The 17,882-nt window shown below is 44.0% G+C and overlaps 1 protein-coding gene across 3 annotated transcripts in view; it reads left to right on the top strand.

The window, feature by feature from the left end:
* The first annotated feature begins 7,837 nt into the window (after positions 1-7,837).
* The window catches only part of NDUFAF7 (NADH:ubiquinone oxidoreductase complex assembly factor 7), a 154,961-nt gene continuing 144,916 nt past the window's right edge, over positions 7,838-17,882 (top strand). For all 3 annotated transcript variants that reach the window (XM_030195445.1, XM_030195444.1, XM_030195443.1), the window contains exon 1: positions 7,838-7,923. In XM_030195445.1, the coding sequence (XP_030051305.1) occupies positions 7,845-7,923 (79 nt within the window). In that variant the 5' untranslated portion in view covers positions 7,838-7,844. The remainder of the gene's footprint in view (positions 7,924-17,882) is intronic.

Genomic DNA, 17,882 nt, shown 5'->3' on the forward strand with positions numbered 1-17,882 from the left:
ATGAGTGCACTACCCGATTATCTGTTCCTGAATCACTCCATCTACATTCAGAAATCTTGCAAAGTGGCGAGGTTTGGTTTACAGATGGTTCTCAGCAAAACGGAGTTGCCGGTTTTGCCGCCCTCCGTTATACACCAGAAGAAGATATTCTGGATCCTATACAATTCAGGTTACCTGATTCATTCACAGCCCAAACCGCAGAACTTGCAGCGGTTTTGTATGTCTTGCTGTTTAAAGCACTACACTCAGATCTGAGCATTGTCACCGACTCGGACTATGTATTCACTTCCTTGCATTCCCATGTTCGCAAATGGAACCAGAGGGGTATGATCTCCTCTACCGGGCAGCCCCTAAGTCACTTACCTTTGTGGACTGCACTTTTTGAAGCACTGGAGAAGCGCCATCAAAAAGGCCTTCGCACCAGTATCTCCTGGATTAAAGCACATCAAGAGACAGTTTTCTCTTTCGCCATTAATGGTAACCATGCTGCAGATGAACTAGCCCGTGAAGTCACTTCCTTTTCCAATCTTCCTACTATATCCACTTGCGATGTTACACTTCCTGTACTCGCGTCCGAAGCGCTTCCCTTTGAGACGCCCCCTTCTACTCCCACGGATTCATCACCCTCTGAATCCTCCTCCCCTGACATCCCACCTGCTTTCAACACCCCTCCTGTCATCACCCCCTTGCTGTCTCCTGAATCTGAGCCCCCTGTAACGTCCCCTCCCTCAGAATCCTTAATCTCAGACTTCTCTACTACCCTCACTTCCTCCCTTTCACAAGCAGAACTCACTTTGTGGAAGCAGGCAGGATGTTTCCTAAATCCGAATGGAATTTGGACCCATCCCAATGGGCAATTATGTGTTTCACAGCATGTTTTATCTCTTCTTTTGCATGCCCTCCACTACCCCTTACATTTAAATGCTACTACACTGTATGATCAATTGTCTTCCAGATTATGGGCTCCCCAAATGATGCCCATGTGTCACACCGTAGTTCATAATTGTTACAAATGTTTTCTGTACACACCTAAACGAGGACCTGTTATTCCTTCAGGTCATTTACCTGTTGTCCAGGGACCTGGCCAACATTGGTATATCGATTTCACAGATATGCAGACGCCCGTTCGTGGTAAACGGTATCTGCTTGTCTGCGTGGACGCTTTCTCGAAGTGGGTAGAAGCTTTCCCTTGCTCTAGAGAAACCGCCCAAACGATGGCACAATCACTGTGCACTGAAATTATTCCTCGATTTGGGATTCCTGGCAAAATTACCACAGATAATGGTACCCACTTTGTAAATGAACTGTTGCAAAACCTTCTTCCTGCACTCGGCATTACTCACAGAACTGTGTGTGTTTACAAACCCACCAGTAATGGTCTGGTTGAACGATACAATGGCTTGCTCAAAACAAAAATGCGTCAGCTTATGGCAAATGGGATAAAGAATTGGCTTGATGCCCTTCCTTTGGCACTATTATCTCTCCGTGCCACTCCATCCTCTTCCCTTAAACTGACGCCGTTCCAATTATGTACAGGTCGCCAGATGCGACTCATACCTGGCAATCCAGACACTCAAGTACCCGATCAATACTCAGTATATTGGGATATCTTGCAGACTATTGTAAGTTCTCTGTCCTCAATTCCACAGGCCATTTCGGACAGAAGAGGGGATTGTGATGCCGATAGACCCCCCCCTTATAAAGTGGGCGATCTGGTGCACCGGCGTTATTACACGCACAAGACCTGGCGAGATCCGATCTACGTTGGGCCCTTCAAGATAGAAGCCCTGTCAGCCACAGCTGCAAAGCTGGAGGACCACACATCCTGGGTCCATCTGAAAGATATACGAGCTTATCCAAATACCCCATCAGGTCTCCTGGATGTTCCCATTGATGTTCCCACGAACCCCAGCTCCACCGCCACCGTTTCCAGCACAGCAGTCACTGGAGAGACCAGTCCCACCACGAACTCCATCACCACCGCCACTGAGCCCGAGACCACCGACCCCACATCCAACACTTTTGAATCATCTTGATCAACTTGACCAAAGACTTAACCACCTTACCCCCTCTCCTGAATCACACCTCCTTGATCTGGCTGACATTATTATCCAAGCCTTCGCAGAATCTCCAGAGTCACCATCTGAACAACCACCTGTATCTGAACCAGTATTTGAGTTGCCTTCTTCACCTCCACCTCCCACAGTTCCTGTTCATCCACTTCCCTACGTGGATCTTCGCATCCGCCTCATCAGAATCCGCAATCTGGCAGACGATCTCCTCCAAGTCCGCAACCTAGCAGGACAGTTGACCCCGGAAGACCGAGAGTCCATTGTGTTTTCAACAGTAAACATTTTGCACAGCAACACCTGTGAGCTGCTCGACATTCTACATCGGTACTTCCCAAATCAAGCCAGATAAATGCCACAGCAAGTTCCGCCGCTGTGCACTTCAGAAGTATTCATCCCCTTACAGACTGTTTCTCTACATAAGTGTGACTCTGAACAGGTATCTGATACAAATTCCCATCGGTCCAAAGACTTGGATGACAATTATCTGGAAGCCGACACCATTTCTGACGACAAGGCCGGAACCAGCGCTCGTCCAAGTGTTGCCTCTGCTGTAACGGTGTTACATCAGTACACCCTCTTCTTCTGCTTCCCATCTGCCAGACTGTTTGCTGTTGGACTCGTGTGCATGATCATACTGTGTATAGGTTTGGTTTTGTTTCTCACTACCTTGTTTTCCTATACTGCTGACAATAACCTCTTTGACCTTTGGATCACACTTACAGCCTTTCCCACTGGCAACGTTACCTTGCCAACCGGAAACGCTACGGTACTTGCAACTACTTCTGTACTTGCAATTACCCCAGCAGTACTTGCAACTGCTTCTGTACTTGCATCTACTCCTGCTCCACCACCTACTACAGCATCTTACACAAAACTCCAACAGTACACCACATTCACACGCCCGTTTGGATATAGATCCCCCCAGACGATCTCAAAGATCAGCCCCATTGCCACCAGTCATCCCACCCCCTGGGCAGACACATCTGCCACGACAGATTTTTCAACTGGCAATCCTCCAGATCCTATTGAAACCTCTGCAACTACTCCTTTCCTCACTGATCCTCCTGTTTTGTATTCTACAACTGTTCCCAATCCTATCAGTAGCTCGGTCCATATTGTCCCCAATCGTACAACTACTTTTGAGGATAATATTGCCTTGCTTGAATTACGACCCACCCCTCCTCCTTCTTCTTTGGTTCCTGCTAGTGACGCTCCTCCTCCCACACATACTACTTTAGCCACGTCAAACATCACCGTCCCAGCCACTCGTCCTCCCAGATAGCTCCACACGCCTAAGTGACCATCAATATATGTCCCAGAATTTACTAGACACTCCGCCTTCTCCACCTGATTCTCCCCCACCGTCGCCTTTAAATTTAGGTGCACACTTGATCCCTGAACCCCCAGAATATCTAAGACAATTAATTCATCCTCATTGGGACCCTGCTCCAGAAGACGATACAAATTGGGACCCCTTCACCCGATACCACACACTGTGTGAACCTTTGTTTGACAGTTGGACATTAGGTCCTAGCCGTACGGTTACACACACTCAGTTACTGTTTGGAGGAATCTTAGGCTTACAAATTGAACAAACAGACGACCTCCTAATCAGGCCACAAACTGGTGACATTGTAGATTTTTGGGTAATTACATACGCTGTACTGGGCACTGACTGGATTCCCTTCCTGTTTATCAGAGAGGTTGGATCGAGACCTTTGGAAGTATATGGTATTTTCCAAATCCCAGATCCTACTGAAATAGGGGCTATTAGAATTTACCCCCCATACCCAAATACCTGTTGCTAAAACCCTTGGGATAAATTTGTCGCTCTCCTTAATCAGTAGCCGTTACTTACCTTTCGTACAATTGTGATACAGTGCCTCATTATGAAAACTACCAACATGAAGGGCTTAGCCCTCCTGTTGTGTGTGCTCACCACACCCATGATACATGGAACACAGTACCTAGCAAATTTTCAAGAACAATTTACAACCACTTATGAAATAACATTACCCACTACCAAGGACACAACCACTATCACCCTTGATGTGTGTGCTTACACAATGTGTGGGGAACATCCTGTGCAGCAATATTTGTCAGCTTTTGAAGTATACCTGTGTCCCTTCCCCAATTGTGGAAGTTGGGCACAAGTATGGTGGTATACAGGTTCATGGGTTCCCTACTCAGGTACTGAGATTCCAGATCTAAAAAGGAGCATTTCCATCATGAAATTGCGAGTCACTGGCCTCTGCCAAATGACCAAATGTAATCCAGTGGCTATCACTTTTAGAGGAGTAACGGATGTTACATACAGAACTTATTCCATAGGAATTGATGCCACAGGTAGAGACCCCATTGGAAAAATCAAGATTGTTCCACCCCCAGCCCAACCTACAGCGACCAATCCTTTAGTGCCGACAAAGATCCCAGAAATAAAAATTCCTTACCAGATTGTACCAATTAATAATTCTAAAGATTTAGTGGCACTGGAAACAGGATTTGGAGAGACAAACCTATGGCTCGAATGGGCACATTATACTACAAAGAGTTTGAATGTCTCTAATTGTTATTTTTGTTCCCATGCAAGAGCAGAACCAACAGTTGTTCCTTTCCCCTTAGATCTGCAAAATGATCCCGATGGATTTTGGTGTATGTTGCAGTTATTGCAGGCTAAAGACGACATTAATCAGTCTTGTCAACACCTTGACGAGCACCACCCCTACTTACCCCCTCGGATGAGGATTCCACCTGCATTCAGGATTCCAAATCCTGCTACCAGATATCATACATGTCTGGAACGATATGGGGTGAAACAGACACGGTTTTTAGGAAACTTAACCAAGTGTAACATAACCTTAGGAAATGGGACTCTGAAAAATCTGAACCTAACACGGTTCTCACAAGCTAGAGCAGACATATGGTGGTACTGTGGAACCCGCACTATCCGCCATACACTTCCTAACAATTGGACAGGCAGATGTGCCCTAGTAAAATTGGTCATTCCAATCATAATAGCATCCTTGCCTCCTCCTCATAGTAGCTCTTCCTCACGAGTGAAGAGAAATGCAATGCCTGGATCTTTTGATGATCGGGTCTATATAGATGCTATTGGAGTTCCAAGAGGGGTTCCTGATGAGTTTAAAGCCAGAAACCAGATAGCTGCAGGATTTGAATCAGTTTTCTTTTGGTGGGCGACTATCAATAAGAATCTTGACTGGATCAACTATATATATTACAATCAGCAGAGATTTGTGAATTACACTAGGGATGCAGTTCAAGGAATTGCAACACAATTAGACGCCACTAGCCGGATGACGTTGGAAAATAGATTAGTTCTTGACCAACTTCTAGCAGCGGATGGAGGGGTGTGCCAAAAGATAGGCACCCAGTGTTGCACCTTTATCCCCAACAATACAGCTCCAGATGGATCAATTACCAGAGCTTTAGAAGGCTTAACCTCACTGTCGCAAGAATTGGCAGAGAACTCTGGCGTTGATACATCCTGGACAGGTTGGATGGATAGAGCTTTTGGTAAATGGAAAACATTTATCATTTCAGCAGCCACGACTATAATCATAGTGGTAGCAATTTTTGTTTTAGTAGGATGTTGCATAATCCCTTGTGCTAGAGGCTTAGTAGAACGCTTAATCGAAACCGCAATAATGAAAAGGACCACAGCAGGACAATATGCCCTGTACGAAAATCTCCTTCCCAACACCACAGGAGAAAACACATTGGACTATCTCCCTCCGAGAAGTACCAATCGCTATGCAACTGTTAGAGACACTGGAGAGATGTCTGCAACTGTATAATCAGATAATAGCGCACAGGGATAGAATGTAACCATATAAAGCTGTATAAGATGATGTGATCAATTGTGCAAATCTATGCAAATGTATAATTAAGATATAATCAGTATATAACCAATGAATTTGTGATTTATAACAATATAAATATATTGACATACATAAGAATAAGATAGAACCTGCATATTAAAAGGTTGAAGAAAAATTATATTGTAGTAACCATAAGTGTTAGTAGGATTGACATAATTGAAGTACTGCCAAGATGATACTTTCAAACCAAAAACGAAACAAATTGTACCAGTTGATCTTAAGACTCAGATAATTTGATGGCCTCATAGAATACCTTCTGGAACGGATGGTACCAAGGTACGTTAACCCTGGTGTCACCCTATGGGATAGGGTGAAGAGGGGAATGTTAATATATGGCCTAGCTTTAAGGCTACCACTGGAATAGTGATGGCCAAAGCTATGCAGCCTAAAAACAACTGAAAAAGTACTGACTAGGCCAAACAACAAGTAAATGATTTAATATTTGAGAATCTGCAAAAAGCAGGTCTGAATAATGACTTCTGACACAAATTGGTACAATTTTTAAATCAAATATAGCACCTGTAATGAAAGATCAGATGAATAAAATGGAGCTTATTAGTTTTGGTATACAATGATACAGAGGTAATACAGAGTTCATGAGAAAGGTATGAAAAGTATTGCAGCCGGAAGATGTGAAACTGTTATCTCAACGCTTCCCAAAACATGTTGATAATTAGCAGTAGCTGAGAACGGAAGGAGTTGGGTACATCAGATAGCAGATCGCATGGGAAAGTATGATCTCAGAAAGTGAGAAAGATTAGGAGCAAGGTATCTCACCATTCACTTCTATGGAGAAGATAGGGTATAAAAGAGGAGAGATTTTGGCTCAGTTTGAGAGTCCTCTCCAAAGCTTCTGTCAGACGGCGAAGCCCTGTGCGGCTGAAACCAGAATCTGATGTCTGTATTTGTATCAACTTGAAGACCTGTGTTTGGGTAAGAAATAAAATGTACCTATCTATCTAAACCTATCTCTGTCTCTATTTTTATTGATTCTATCTTCTCTTTACCTAACATTTAGCCTAAGGTAGATCACATACAAGTGACACTCAGTTTTGGACAGAAAGCAGTAGTTATGGGAATTAGTTTTCAATTACGGCTCCTAATGCCACCCCAGAACAGACCCCCTTATGATTGGGTGACAATGGAGGTTAGAGAAACTATACAGAACCTGATATATGAACTAAGTACCTTTAGTCCCCCATGTGACGGAGTCAGAAAGAGGTCTATAAGAAGAGGTAAGTAAAAACAGTGGCCATTTTGAATCTCGCCGAGACCGTCACAGGCAGCATGCAGGATGCAGAGCAGCACGCAGGGCAGGAAAGAGAGGGCTCTTTCCTGCCCCAAAGTCACTAGACCACCAGGGAAGATCGTGAGTAAGGGGAGGGGAGGTCCACCGCCCGCCCGCATGTCAGCGTCAGCCTGCCCATTTGTCCAGAAATCTGGACAAATGGGCAGGCTGCCCAAAACCCGTCCGGATGCCCAGATATGAGACACTTTCAAATAAATTAAAAAGCTGTCAAATAGATAAAAGAAAACTTTTGCCCTCTACCTTTTATGGCACTGCCTATCCTATTGGAACAGCTTTTGATTGTTACAGATGGACCACCATAGGCAGCCCATTATTTCTAATAATCTTTTACTATTGCTTTCCATAGCATTTGCTATTATTTTTGGTGTACTTGTGACTCCGCCTACTGCCAATAAGCTACGCCCACTGGCTTCAACCCATATAATGGGCTAGATAGCTTCTTACCGTCTCCTGTTCTCAATCTAACTTCCTTGCATTGTAAGAGCCTCTTAAACAGATTTGCTTTCGTCGCGAAATGTGACGTATAATTAAAGTGCTGGGGGCGGGGCGGTGTGCTTAGTTGTAATGGTTGGTGTTGTTTGTGGTATGGAGCGTTGTGTTGGTAGGGTTCTCCGGCGCATATTCTTGTATCCCGGAATTGCTGGTAAGAGGTTCGTCCGGTGGGCGAATGTGGTAGATGGGGAGAGTATTTTTCAGCAAAGTGGATGTGGGGGGGAGAAGTTTTTTTTTTTTTTTATTTTAGCACGACTGTCGAGCAAGGACTTCTTACGCGTTCGCTGAGCTGCCAAGTTACCTATTCCAGGAGGGAGACTTTTTGGTCGGTCCTGGTTTTAAACTTACATCCCCATACATCGTATGTCTAGTAGCGCTATGGTAGTGGTAAATTGCTAGCAATAGTAGTAGAGCTTTGGCTATTTCAGCCGTGCTGGCTGGAAAGATATGCAAAACTTGTTCTGGTTTTATTGTCTTGTTTCTTTGCTGGAAGGAAGGGGTTTTCATTGGTAATCTTAGAGCAGATAGTTTCCCTTAGGGCTGGTGCAAGTGGGAACTTCAGTGTGAGACAAGAGCATCACTGGACAAAGTAGCAGACACCCTGTCAACCTCCACCGTTCTTAGGCTGGCTCTTCATTATACATTCTATGGAAGCTTGCTTGTGGTACTACCTTTTGAGCAGCTGTTATATTTCCTTCCAGCACCACATAGCTGACAGCAAGTTTGAACTGAGTGGTGCTTTCTCAATCTCTGGTGTGCATAGAGTGGGATTTTGGGCAGTACATAACTCAAAGTCATTGAGAGCTGTGGTGTACTTATTAAACAGAATAATCGTTATGGAGGTATGCCCGCAACACATCTGAGAAAGAAGTGGTGTGAGACTGTGTGCTTGAGAAAAGAAAACCACATCTACTGAATGATCCACTCAATATATTTTGTGTGTGTGAAAAACGGTACTGGTTTTATTTTAAAAGAAGGAAAAGCCTCAAGGAGTTCCTGATCACAACGGTCTAGCGGGCTACTGGTAATCAAAGTGACTTAAATAAATGGTCAAAACAGATCTGTCCTCCTCATAGGCTCAAAAACCTTCTTTAGAAAGACCTTCAAAAACAAATACTCAAACTTCTGTATCTGGTGCAGTTTATTCTGACAAACTGGGACTAAAACAAGTACCTGCTGATCCTCATAAAACTATTTTGGGCCTTACAATCATACCAGGTCTTTCGCTTAGTCTGGGCTGCTTGCAAGTTATCTCTGACAAAGCCCACAATAGTTAACATGTGGAACAGTTTAGAAGTTATTCTAATCTCTGCCGCATGTTAACTACATATTCAATTACAGGGGTGTCAGAGGTATGAACTTCCCCTCCCAATGTTCTCTTATTAGGTCAAGGGGGCCCTCTCATCCTCCGGCCATAAAGCAACTCAAATGGGGAGAACCCTGTAGACTCCTGAGATACTTCTCTGTGTGCAAACAGTAGGTAGCATAAGTATTTTCCCCAGTCTCTGTCTCCTGTTTCTACAAAAGTCTTTAACATGTTTTAATGTACCATTAAATCTCTCCACCAATCCATTAGTTTCAGGGTGATATGGTGTATGGTATGTACAGATTTCACTCCACAGTGTGCCCACAGAATTTAAATCAGCTCAGACATAAACTGTGTCCCCTGGTCTGAGAGTATTTCTCGTAGATATCCTACCCAGGAAAATATTTCAAGCAGGGCAGTGGCAAGTTTCTTTGATGCTGTAGAGGATAAGGCTACCGCTTCTGGACATATGGTAGCAAAGTCCACCACTGTCAATATATATCTTTTCCCAGTCCGGCTAAGGACAGCTAGAGGCCCTAACAATCTTCCGAAAACTACTGAAAACCAACCTTTTTAAGAAGGCATACCATAATGATCCATCCTAAACACTAGACAACCAGACTTACATGAACTAGACAAAACCGAACTCTTTACACTAGACTGATAACCTTCATTGTTAGTACTGTAAGTTACGCAATATGCACTACCACGTTATTTCTCATGCCGGAAACTAACTTTCCATAGTTGATTAATTTATTTTATAATTCACTCTATCATTCAGGCGCTTCAGTGCAATACCACTTTGTACACTACTTTACCATTTATGCGCCTCAATGCAATACAACTTGTAATTCTCTATCCGGAAATGGCGATCGCCATTATGGCATAATATAAGCCACATTGAGCCTGCAAATTGATGGGAAAATGTGGGATACAAATGCAACAAATAAAATTATCCACAGCTATTCTCTCAAAGGGATCACCGATAATGAGTAAAGGTTTCAGGGGAGCTCAGGGGTGGTCTTGTGTCTTGCCCACTGTTTGGCAGGCATCACAGGTTCGACAATAATCAGCTACGGCTCAGGATACTCCCGGCCACCAGAAGTTCTGGGTCAAAATAGTGCGTGTGCGTGTCACCCCCCTGATGTCCTACTAATGGAAAGTGTGCGTGTCACCCCCTGATGTCCTGCTAGTGGAAAATGGATGTATCTGAAAAATAAATATGTACTGAAAGCAAGTATACTAAAGGGGCTCATTTTCAAAGCACTTAGACTTACAAAGTTCCATAGGTTGTTGCATAACTTTATAGACGTGATAAGTAGTAGTAGTAGTAGTAAGTCTAAGTGCTTTGAAAATATGCCTCCACCATCACGCTGCTCAAAACAGAATTATACATAGTAGAATTAAAAATGATGATAAATATATGGATATATTTATATACATAATATACATAGGGGTATGTTTACTAAGGCACATTAGCATTTTTAGCACGTCTTTAAAGTTAAGGCGCTTTAAACACTAACTTGCCTTTACATTCCTATGGGCACATTAGCGTTTAGTGTGTGTCAACCATTTACATGTGTTAAAAACGCTAAAGCACCTTTTAGTGCACTTTAGTAAACATACCCCATAGTTTTGTGGGTTTTTTTGCTCTTTGTACAGTATTTTTACATACGTTTCCACCGTTATCTTACAGCGACAAGATATTTATGCTTTTCTATTTTGATGCTGTACATTATGTTTTTTTCTCATATTCTATATTTATCTTATGCTTTTGTATATTTATAGAAACAAAGACTCATGAAGCAGGCATTAATTTGCGGTAATGTGACTGTGTTGAGTCTATTTTACTGTATCGGACATCTGAGTACATATTCAATAAACTTTTCTACCACATTTTATTTTTTTTTATGTAGGGGTCCTTTTACTAAGGTGTGCTAATGGATTTAGCATTTGCTAAATAATAAGACACCTGTTATATTCCTATGGGTGTCTTGTCTTATTTAGCATGTGCTAAATCAGAGTACCTTAGTAAAAGGACCCCTTATGTATTTCTATCCTCAATCTTGTCATTCTTGGCAGGTACATTAAAAACAAACTGAAAACATAACTTACCGGTAATATATACCTCATTATCTCATTTACAAAACGTACTCCCCTGTTTACTAAGCCGCGCGCTAATGCTTACACAGACCATTCACGTTGAATGGGCTGTGTCAGCATTGCTGCAGGGGTTAATCTGATGTTAAATATTAACACTACTCCCAGTTACTAACAACATTCTAGTACCATTCCTGGAGTGGGGTACTAAGCCTGGATACAGAGAGGTAGGCATAATGAAAAACATGCCAGTACCAATGCTGTGTGGAACTGACATGAGTCCAATGAACATTACTCTTAATAGCATAATCAGCATTTCCACTATGGTGACCCATAGTTAGGCCCGGGCTGCTCAACAAGCAGAAGCAGCAGAGATCACCTCTCCAGTTCCAGATCCAGTCCAGGTGAGACCAGCTGACCAAGTGATGGGAGGAGGTGCTCCAGTGCTTCTAGCTGCACCAGTTTCTGAGGTGACTGAGGCTGTGCGTATGGAGCAGCCTGACTTAACTGACACACCTATTGATCAGACTGATGAACCTGATTTGTCAGAGTCAGCAGCAGTGTCCTTTTCAGATGTGGATACTGCTATAGGACAGAGACATACTTTTCAGGAAGTACAGGTCTCTGACCCTGACCTGAAAGCCCTGAGGCAGAGAGCTGGTCAGTCAACCGATGAGACCGGTAAAGATCATATCCTATGGAAAAGGGGGCTTGTACAGAGAGACTGATCCTAATATGCCCTGGACAGCAGGCAAGCAGCTTATAATGCCCAGGGCATACAGAGAACAACTCCTACATATTGCACATGATATTCCACTAGCAGGACATCAGGGGGTGACGTGCACTAGATTGACCCAGAACTTCTGTTGGCCGGGAGTATTCTGAGCTGTAGCTGATTATTGTCGAAACTGTGATGCCTGCCAAACAGTGGGCAAGACACAAGACCACCCCTGAAACCTTTACCCATTATCGGTGAGCCCTTTGAGAGAATAGCTGTGGATATAGTGGGGTCTCTAGCTGTCCTTAGCCGGACTGGGAAAAGATATATATTGACAGTGGTGGACATTGCTACCAGATGTCCAGAAGCGGTAGCCTTATACTCTACAGAATCAAAGAAACTTGCCACTGCCCTGCTTGAAATATTTTCCCGGGTAGGATATCTATGAGAAATACTCTCAGACCAGGGGACACAGTTTATGTCTGAGCTGATTTAAAATCTGTGGGCACACTGTGGAGTGAAATCTGTACATACCACACCATATCACCATGAAACTAATGGATTGGTGGAGAGATTTAATGGTACATTAAAACACATGTTAAAGACTTTTGTAGAAACAGGAGACAGAGACTGGGAAAAATACTTACACTACCTACTGTTTGCATACAGAGTATCTCAGGAGTCTACAGGGTTCTCCCCATTTGAGTTTCTTTATGGCCGGAGGGTGAGAGGGCCCCTTGACCTAATAAGAGAACATTGGGAGGGGAAAGTTCATACCTCTGACACCCCTGTAATTGAATATATAGTTAACATGCGGCAGAGATTAGAATAACTTCTAAACTGTTCCACATGTTAACTATTGTGGGCTTTGTCAGAGATAACTTACAAGCAGCCCAGACTAAGCGAAAGACCTGGTATGATTGTAAGGCTTGAAATAGTTTTATGAGGGTCAGCAGGTACCGAAATAGTTTTATGAGGGTCAGCAGGTACTTGTTTTAGTCCCATTTTGCCAGAATAAACTTCAAGCTAGTTGGGTAGGACCTTACAAGGTCGTAAGGCGCCTGAATGATACAAACTATTCTATATCTATGGACTCTCAAGACAGAAAGCAGTGTACTTTTCATGTAAATATGTTAAAGGCCTATGCAAATCCTACAGCTATGGTGCTAGCTGTGTGCAGCCTGCCAGAAGAGTGTCAGGATAGTGAACTCATACCTGACCTCATAGCAGAGACATTATCAGAGGGATCTGACACTGAAGAGAGACCATCTAAATGTACAGATGGTGGAAACACTGTCAGTCAAAAGGGAGAACTAGAACAACAGGAAACGTATAAAAGAGACACACTGTACGTGCTCTGAGTTTGAGAGATTACAGTATGAAAAAGAAGAAAAACACTCTTCATGTCCTGGTTATGGCAGTAGCTTCAACTTGGAACTAAGCTCCCCATGAAATGCAAAATTTCATCTAGAAGAGAGACCAGTTTTAATTACAGAGTGTTAGAAAAGCTTCAGTTGCTGGAAATTATTGTCAAACAGCATAGAATCCATTTAGGAAAGAAACTGTTTACATGCACTGAATGGAGAAAAAGCTTTATTCATAAATCACAGCTAACAAAGCACCAGAGAATACACACAGGAGTAAAACCATTCACATGTGCTGAGTGTGGTAAAAGCTTCTGTCAGAAGATACTCACTATTCACAAATTGAAGTATACAGGATTACAACTGTTTAGCATGTACTGAGTTTGGTAAAAATTTCTGTTATAAGCACCAGAAGGGCAATGAACATGGCAAAGCTGATGATCTCTCCAGAAAGGAAGAGCCAGAATCACCCTGACACTGGACTATTGAGACCCGATCAGCGGTCTGTGGAGGCTGCAATCCGGAGTCTCTCAAGGAGGGAGGTGTGAAGAAACTGTGTGTTTTAAGCATGTAAAATGTATTGGATATTTTCCTGTCTTAATTATGTCTGAAGTGTATTTCTTCTGTTTGACCAGTAGGTGGTGCATGTTTATTCTTAAAGCTGTTACAGAGAACTGAGTGTTTTTTCTTTAGTTTGACACAAACAGGAAGCAAGAAGCAGTGTATATTTGAAATCTTGTTGACTGGGCTCTGATTGGCTCAGGAGCTCATGTCATTTGGACTTTACTGGTTTTGAGTTCATTATAGTTATTGAGCAGGCTGAAATATGAAATGGTTTGCAGTTGTGTTAGATATTGCACAATGTATGTAAAATAATTTGCTAGGATGCTTCCTCTTTAAAATATCACCCAGTTTTTAGGCAGGATTTTAGAGAGTAATTGTGACAGTGCTGCTGTACAACTTTTTTTGTCTCTTATTCCAGGACTCATTTCAACTGATACTCAAAATGAATTACTATATAATCAAAGATCATGGGCGTAGTTTGACTGTTTAATTTTGGGGGCGGGGGGAGCATGAGGCAGGGCATATTAGCATATTCATTTGCATATATATTCATACAAATGAATATGCTAATATGGAGGAAGGAGAAAAAGGGACTGGTGGTTGGGAGGTGGGGATAGTGCTGGGTAGACTTATACGGTCTGTGCCAGAACCGGTGGTGGGACGCGGGGCTGGTGGTTGGGAGGCCGAGATAGTGCTGGGCAGACTTATACGGTCTGTGCCCTGAAAAGGACAGGTACAAATCAAGGTAAGGTATACACAAAAAGTAGCACATATGAGTTTATCTTGGTGGGCAGACTGGATGGACCGTGCAGGTTTTTTTCTGCCGTCATCTACTATGTTACAATGTTGAGTTCAGTCTTAACCAGGAAGAAAGAGAGAGAGAGATCCTTTTGCTGAGGCTCAATGACTTGTGTGTCCTAATCTTCCCAGGTACTGTTTAGCCAGTATGCAGATGTTTGGTTAGTTTTCTAATAGATAACGTTTTTCAGTTACTTGTTGTTGTTTGATATTTGCACATTTGTTTGTCCACTGCTCCAAGTTCTGAGAATAAACACTATTGTTTGTTTGCTCTCCTTGTCTGGACCGATCAAGAATCCTGGTGGTTTGTGTGTTGGGTCTGTGAGTGCTTTCTGGGAGCTGTGGGACCACTGGGAGTGTGGTCCCAGTAACCTAGAAATCACGGGGGATATTTGGGAGTGGGAGACTTGCCCAGAGGTGGTTGTGATCCAGTCAGTGGGAGGAGTGTGCTAGTGTAGAGCACAAGCGGCAGGTGGACCTGAGCTGTGCTGGGGATAGAGGCTCTTAAGTGGCAGCGGCGTAACCCCAGGTGGGTAGTTAGGTGTTTCATGACAATGGCTATTATTGAAACACTTAAAAAAAAGCCCTCTTTGGCTGCGCTAGAAATGGGCTTTAGCACACAGGAAAGGCCTGTATAAGAACTCACTAAGCCCATTTTTTTTAGCACAGGTTAGTAAAAGGGCCCCTATGTAAGTATCTTTTGCTTAATTGATCAATACCTGTTTCCATAAAATCCTAAGGGTAGTTCCACATCTCAACCATCCTTCAACTTTTTGACCCTTTACCCTTTTTTTTTTTAAGGCATGGAAAAATGTAATTCCTTAGCATGGCTCTCAGGAAAAAAGCGAAGATGACTAAAAAATGAATAGACGATGCTTCCAAGGATCAATGAATTTATTTTACAACAACCCAGACTCAACACAGCTGTGTTTCGGCCAATAAGGCCTGCCTCAGGAGTCTCTTGGATTGTTACCAGTAAAATTCTCAAGGATATTTGATTGTAGCATCCACTTAATGTCTGTCTGTCAATAGAAAAAAAAACAAAACAAAGTGTGCTGTACGCCAAAGCAATGTCTTCCTCACAGTCACTTTTCAACTCTGAACAGCAAAGGCTCTTTGTTTGAAAAAAGAGCCAATACATTCCTTAGTGTGGCAACAGATCAATCCGGGACAAATGTGTTATGCCCGTCTACCAGCAGGTGGAGATAGAGGACACAAGCCCCAATGCTTGTTGTCACCTCCCAGTGTACCTGTAGCTCCAGCAGGTGGTAGATGTGTCTAACGGCTTCTGTTGGTTTGGGGCCTGTCTTCTGTTCCCAGCTCTGGGTTCAGTGGAACTGGGCGTATAGTGGATTCCCCGAGCTGGTTTGTGGACTACCTAGTGGTGCTAGGTTCTCCCCTCCCCCCCAATGAGTTTACCTGGTTTGCCTGCCTTGGATCTCCTTACTTAAAAAAAAGTGCATTGGGTGATTTTAGTTCTAGGGGCAAATAGGAGGGGAAATCCCTTTCTGGGCGATGAGTACTACATGGTGACCCCATTGGAAACTACTAAACGCAGTTCACCGTGCAGAGCGCAAATGTTAGCATCGGGTTTGTTCCGTGTGTGCTGCCAGTTTAGCTGCAAGATTCATCAGTGGAGGGTGTTTCTATGGCGGTGCCACTCCGACTCTTGCTTCCCTGACAGGTTTGATGGCTCCGGCGGTGTACTGTGCACCACCTTCTGTGAGTGCCAATAGCAAGGTAGCATGTGGTTGTGGGGCTCACACCGTCGTCAGCGCAAGGGAGTTCTACTGGGGAGTACCCGCAGGAGGTGGTTCCCTTTTCCCCTGAATTCATGCTCCTAATGCACCAGACCATTCTTTTAAAGTGAGCTCTGTCCTCTTTGTCCCTTCCTTCTGCAGCTTTTCCTGCCCACTAGGATCTGGAGCCTCAGGCCACTAAAAGGGTGCGTGTTCAGGCGCAGCCTGAGTGGGAGATGAGGTCTGTGGTACCTGGTTGCCTCTTGGTGGGCACCCCCTCATATTTGTCTGAGAGGATTGCACCTTCGGATGCCCTGGAAGAGGGCGAGATCCCACCTGATGAGGGGGATAATCCCTCAGTGGTGTGCTTGTTTCATAAGGAGGAATTGGCCTCCTTGATTACTAGGATATTCTGCACTGTCTCCTGCGCAGTCGGCTCCATGGCATCTAATCCCATCATGTCAGGTTCTAAGAAGCTAGCCAAGACATTCCATATTCATGATGTGATGCATGAGCTGATAGATGCTCAGTGGAGTGCTCATGATTCAGACCTCAATTTTGCTCGGACTATGTCTCGCCTCTACCTGCTGATGCCCGAGGATCTGGACTCTTTCAGTCTTCTGGCTGTGAATTCCTTGGTCACAGCTGTGACTAAGAAGACCATGGTTCCATTGCAGGGGGCATGGCTCTTAAGGTTATGCAGGATTGTAAGATTGAGGCAGCCCTGAAAATATTTTTTGAGGTTGCGGCCCTGACGCTTAAGGCTTCTGTGGCCAGTCCTTATGCAGCCCAGGCCTACGTAAGTGCTGTCCAGCAGGGTGCAAACTCTGCTGGGGGTTTGGATACTCTGGATTTTCCCTTCCTGGAAGTGGGTCTGACCTTTTTGACTGATGGTCTTTGACATCCTGCAGGCCTCAGCTAAGCAGATGGCTTTGGCGTTTTAAGCCAAGCAGTCCTTATGGCTTTGCAATTGGTCAGCTGACCGGCTTCAAAGTCCACTCTCGCTTCTGGTTGGTGAGGACCTGGAAAAGCTGGTCAAGGACTTAGGAGATTTCAAGTCCAACCATCTGCCGAAGGATAAGCCGATGGTCTCCTCACAGTTCTCTGTCACACTCTTGTTTTTGGGATGCACAGTGAGATTTTCCAGGGTGAGCGGTCCAGTCCTCTAGGGCATCCGCTACCCCATGTGCGTCCCAATGAAGGTATCCAGGGTTCATCCTCAGTTTTCATGGGAGGGCATTTGTCCAGCTTTCAGGAGTGGGCCTGCATCACATCGGACCAGTGGATCCTGGAGATTTTGAGGAATGGGTACAAGCTCGAGTTTTCCCACCCTATCACAGATTTTGCAGGGCTCTGGCCAAGAGGGTTGCTGTAAAGGACACTGTGAACGTTCTCCTGTGTCTGGGCACAGTGGTACCAGATCTACCAGCCGAGCTCGGCCAGGAGAGTTATTCCATCTATTTTGTGGTACCCAAGAAAGAGGGCTCCTTTCATCTGATTCTGGACCTCAAGTACATCAAT

The sequence above is a fragment of the Microcaecilia unicolor genome, chromosome 3 (genome assembly GCF_901765095.1).
Source record: "Microcaecilia unicolor chromosome 3, aMicUni1.1, whole genome shotgun sequence".
Classification (NCBI taxonomy): domain Eukaryota; kingdom Metazoa; phylum Chordata; class Amphibia; order Gymnophiona; family Siphonopidae; genus Microcaecilia; species Microcaecilia unicolor.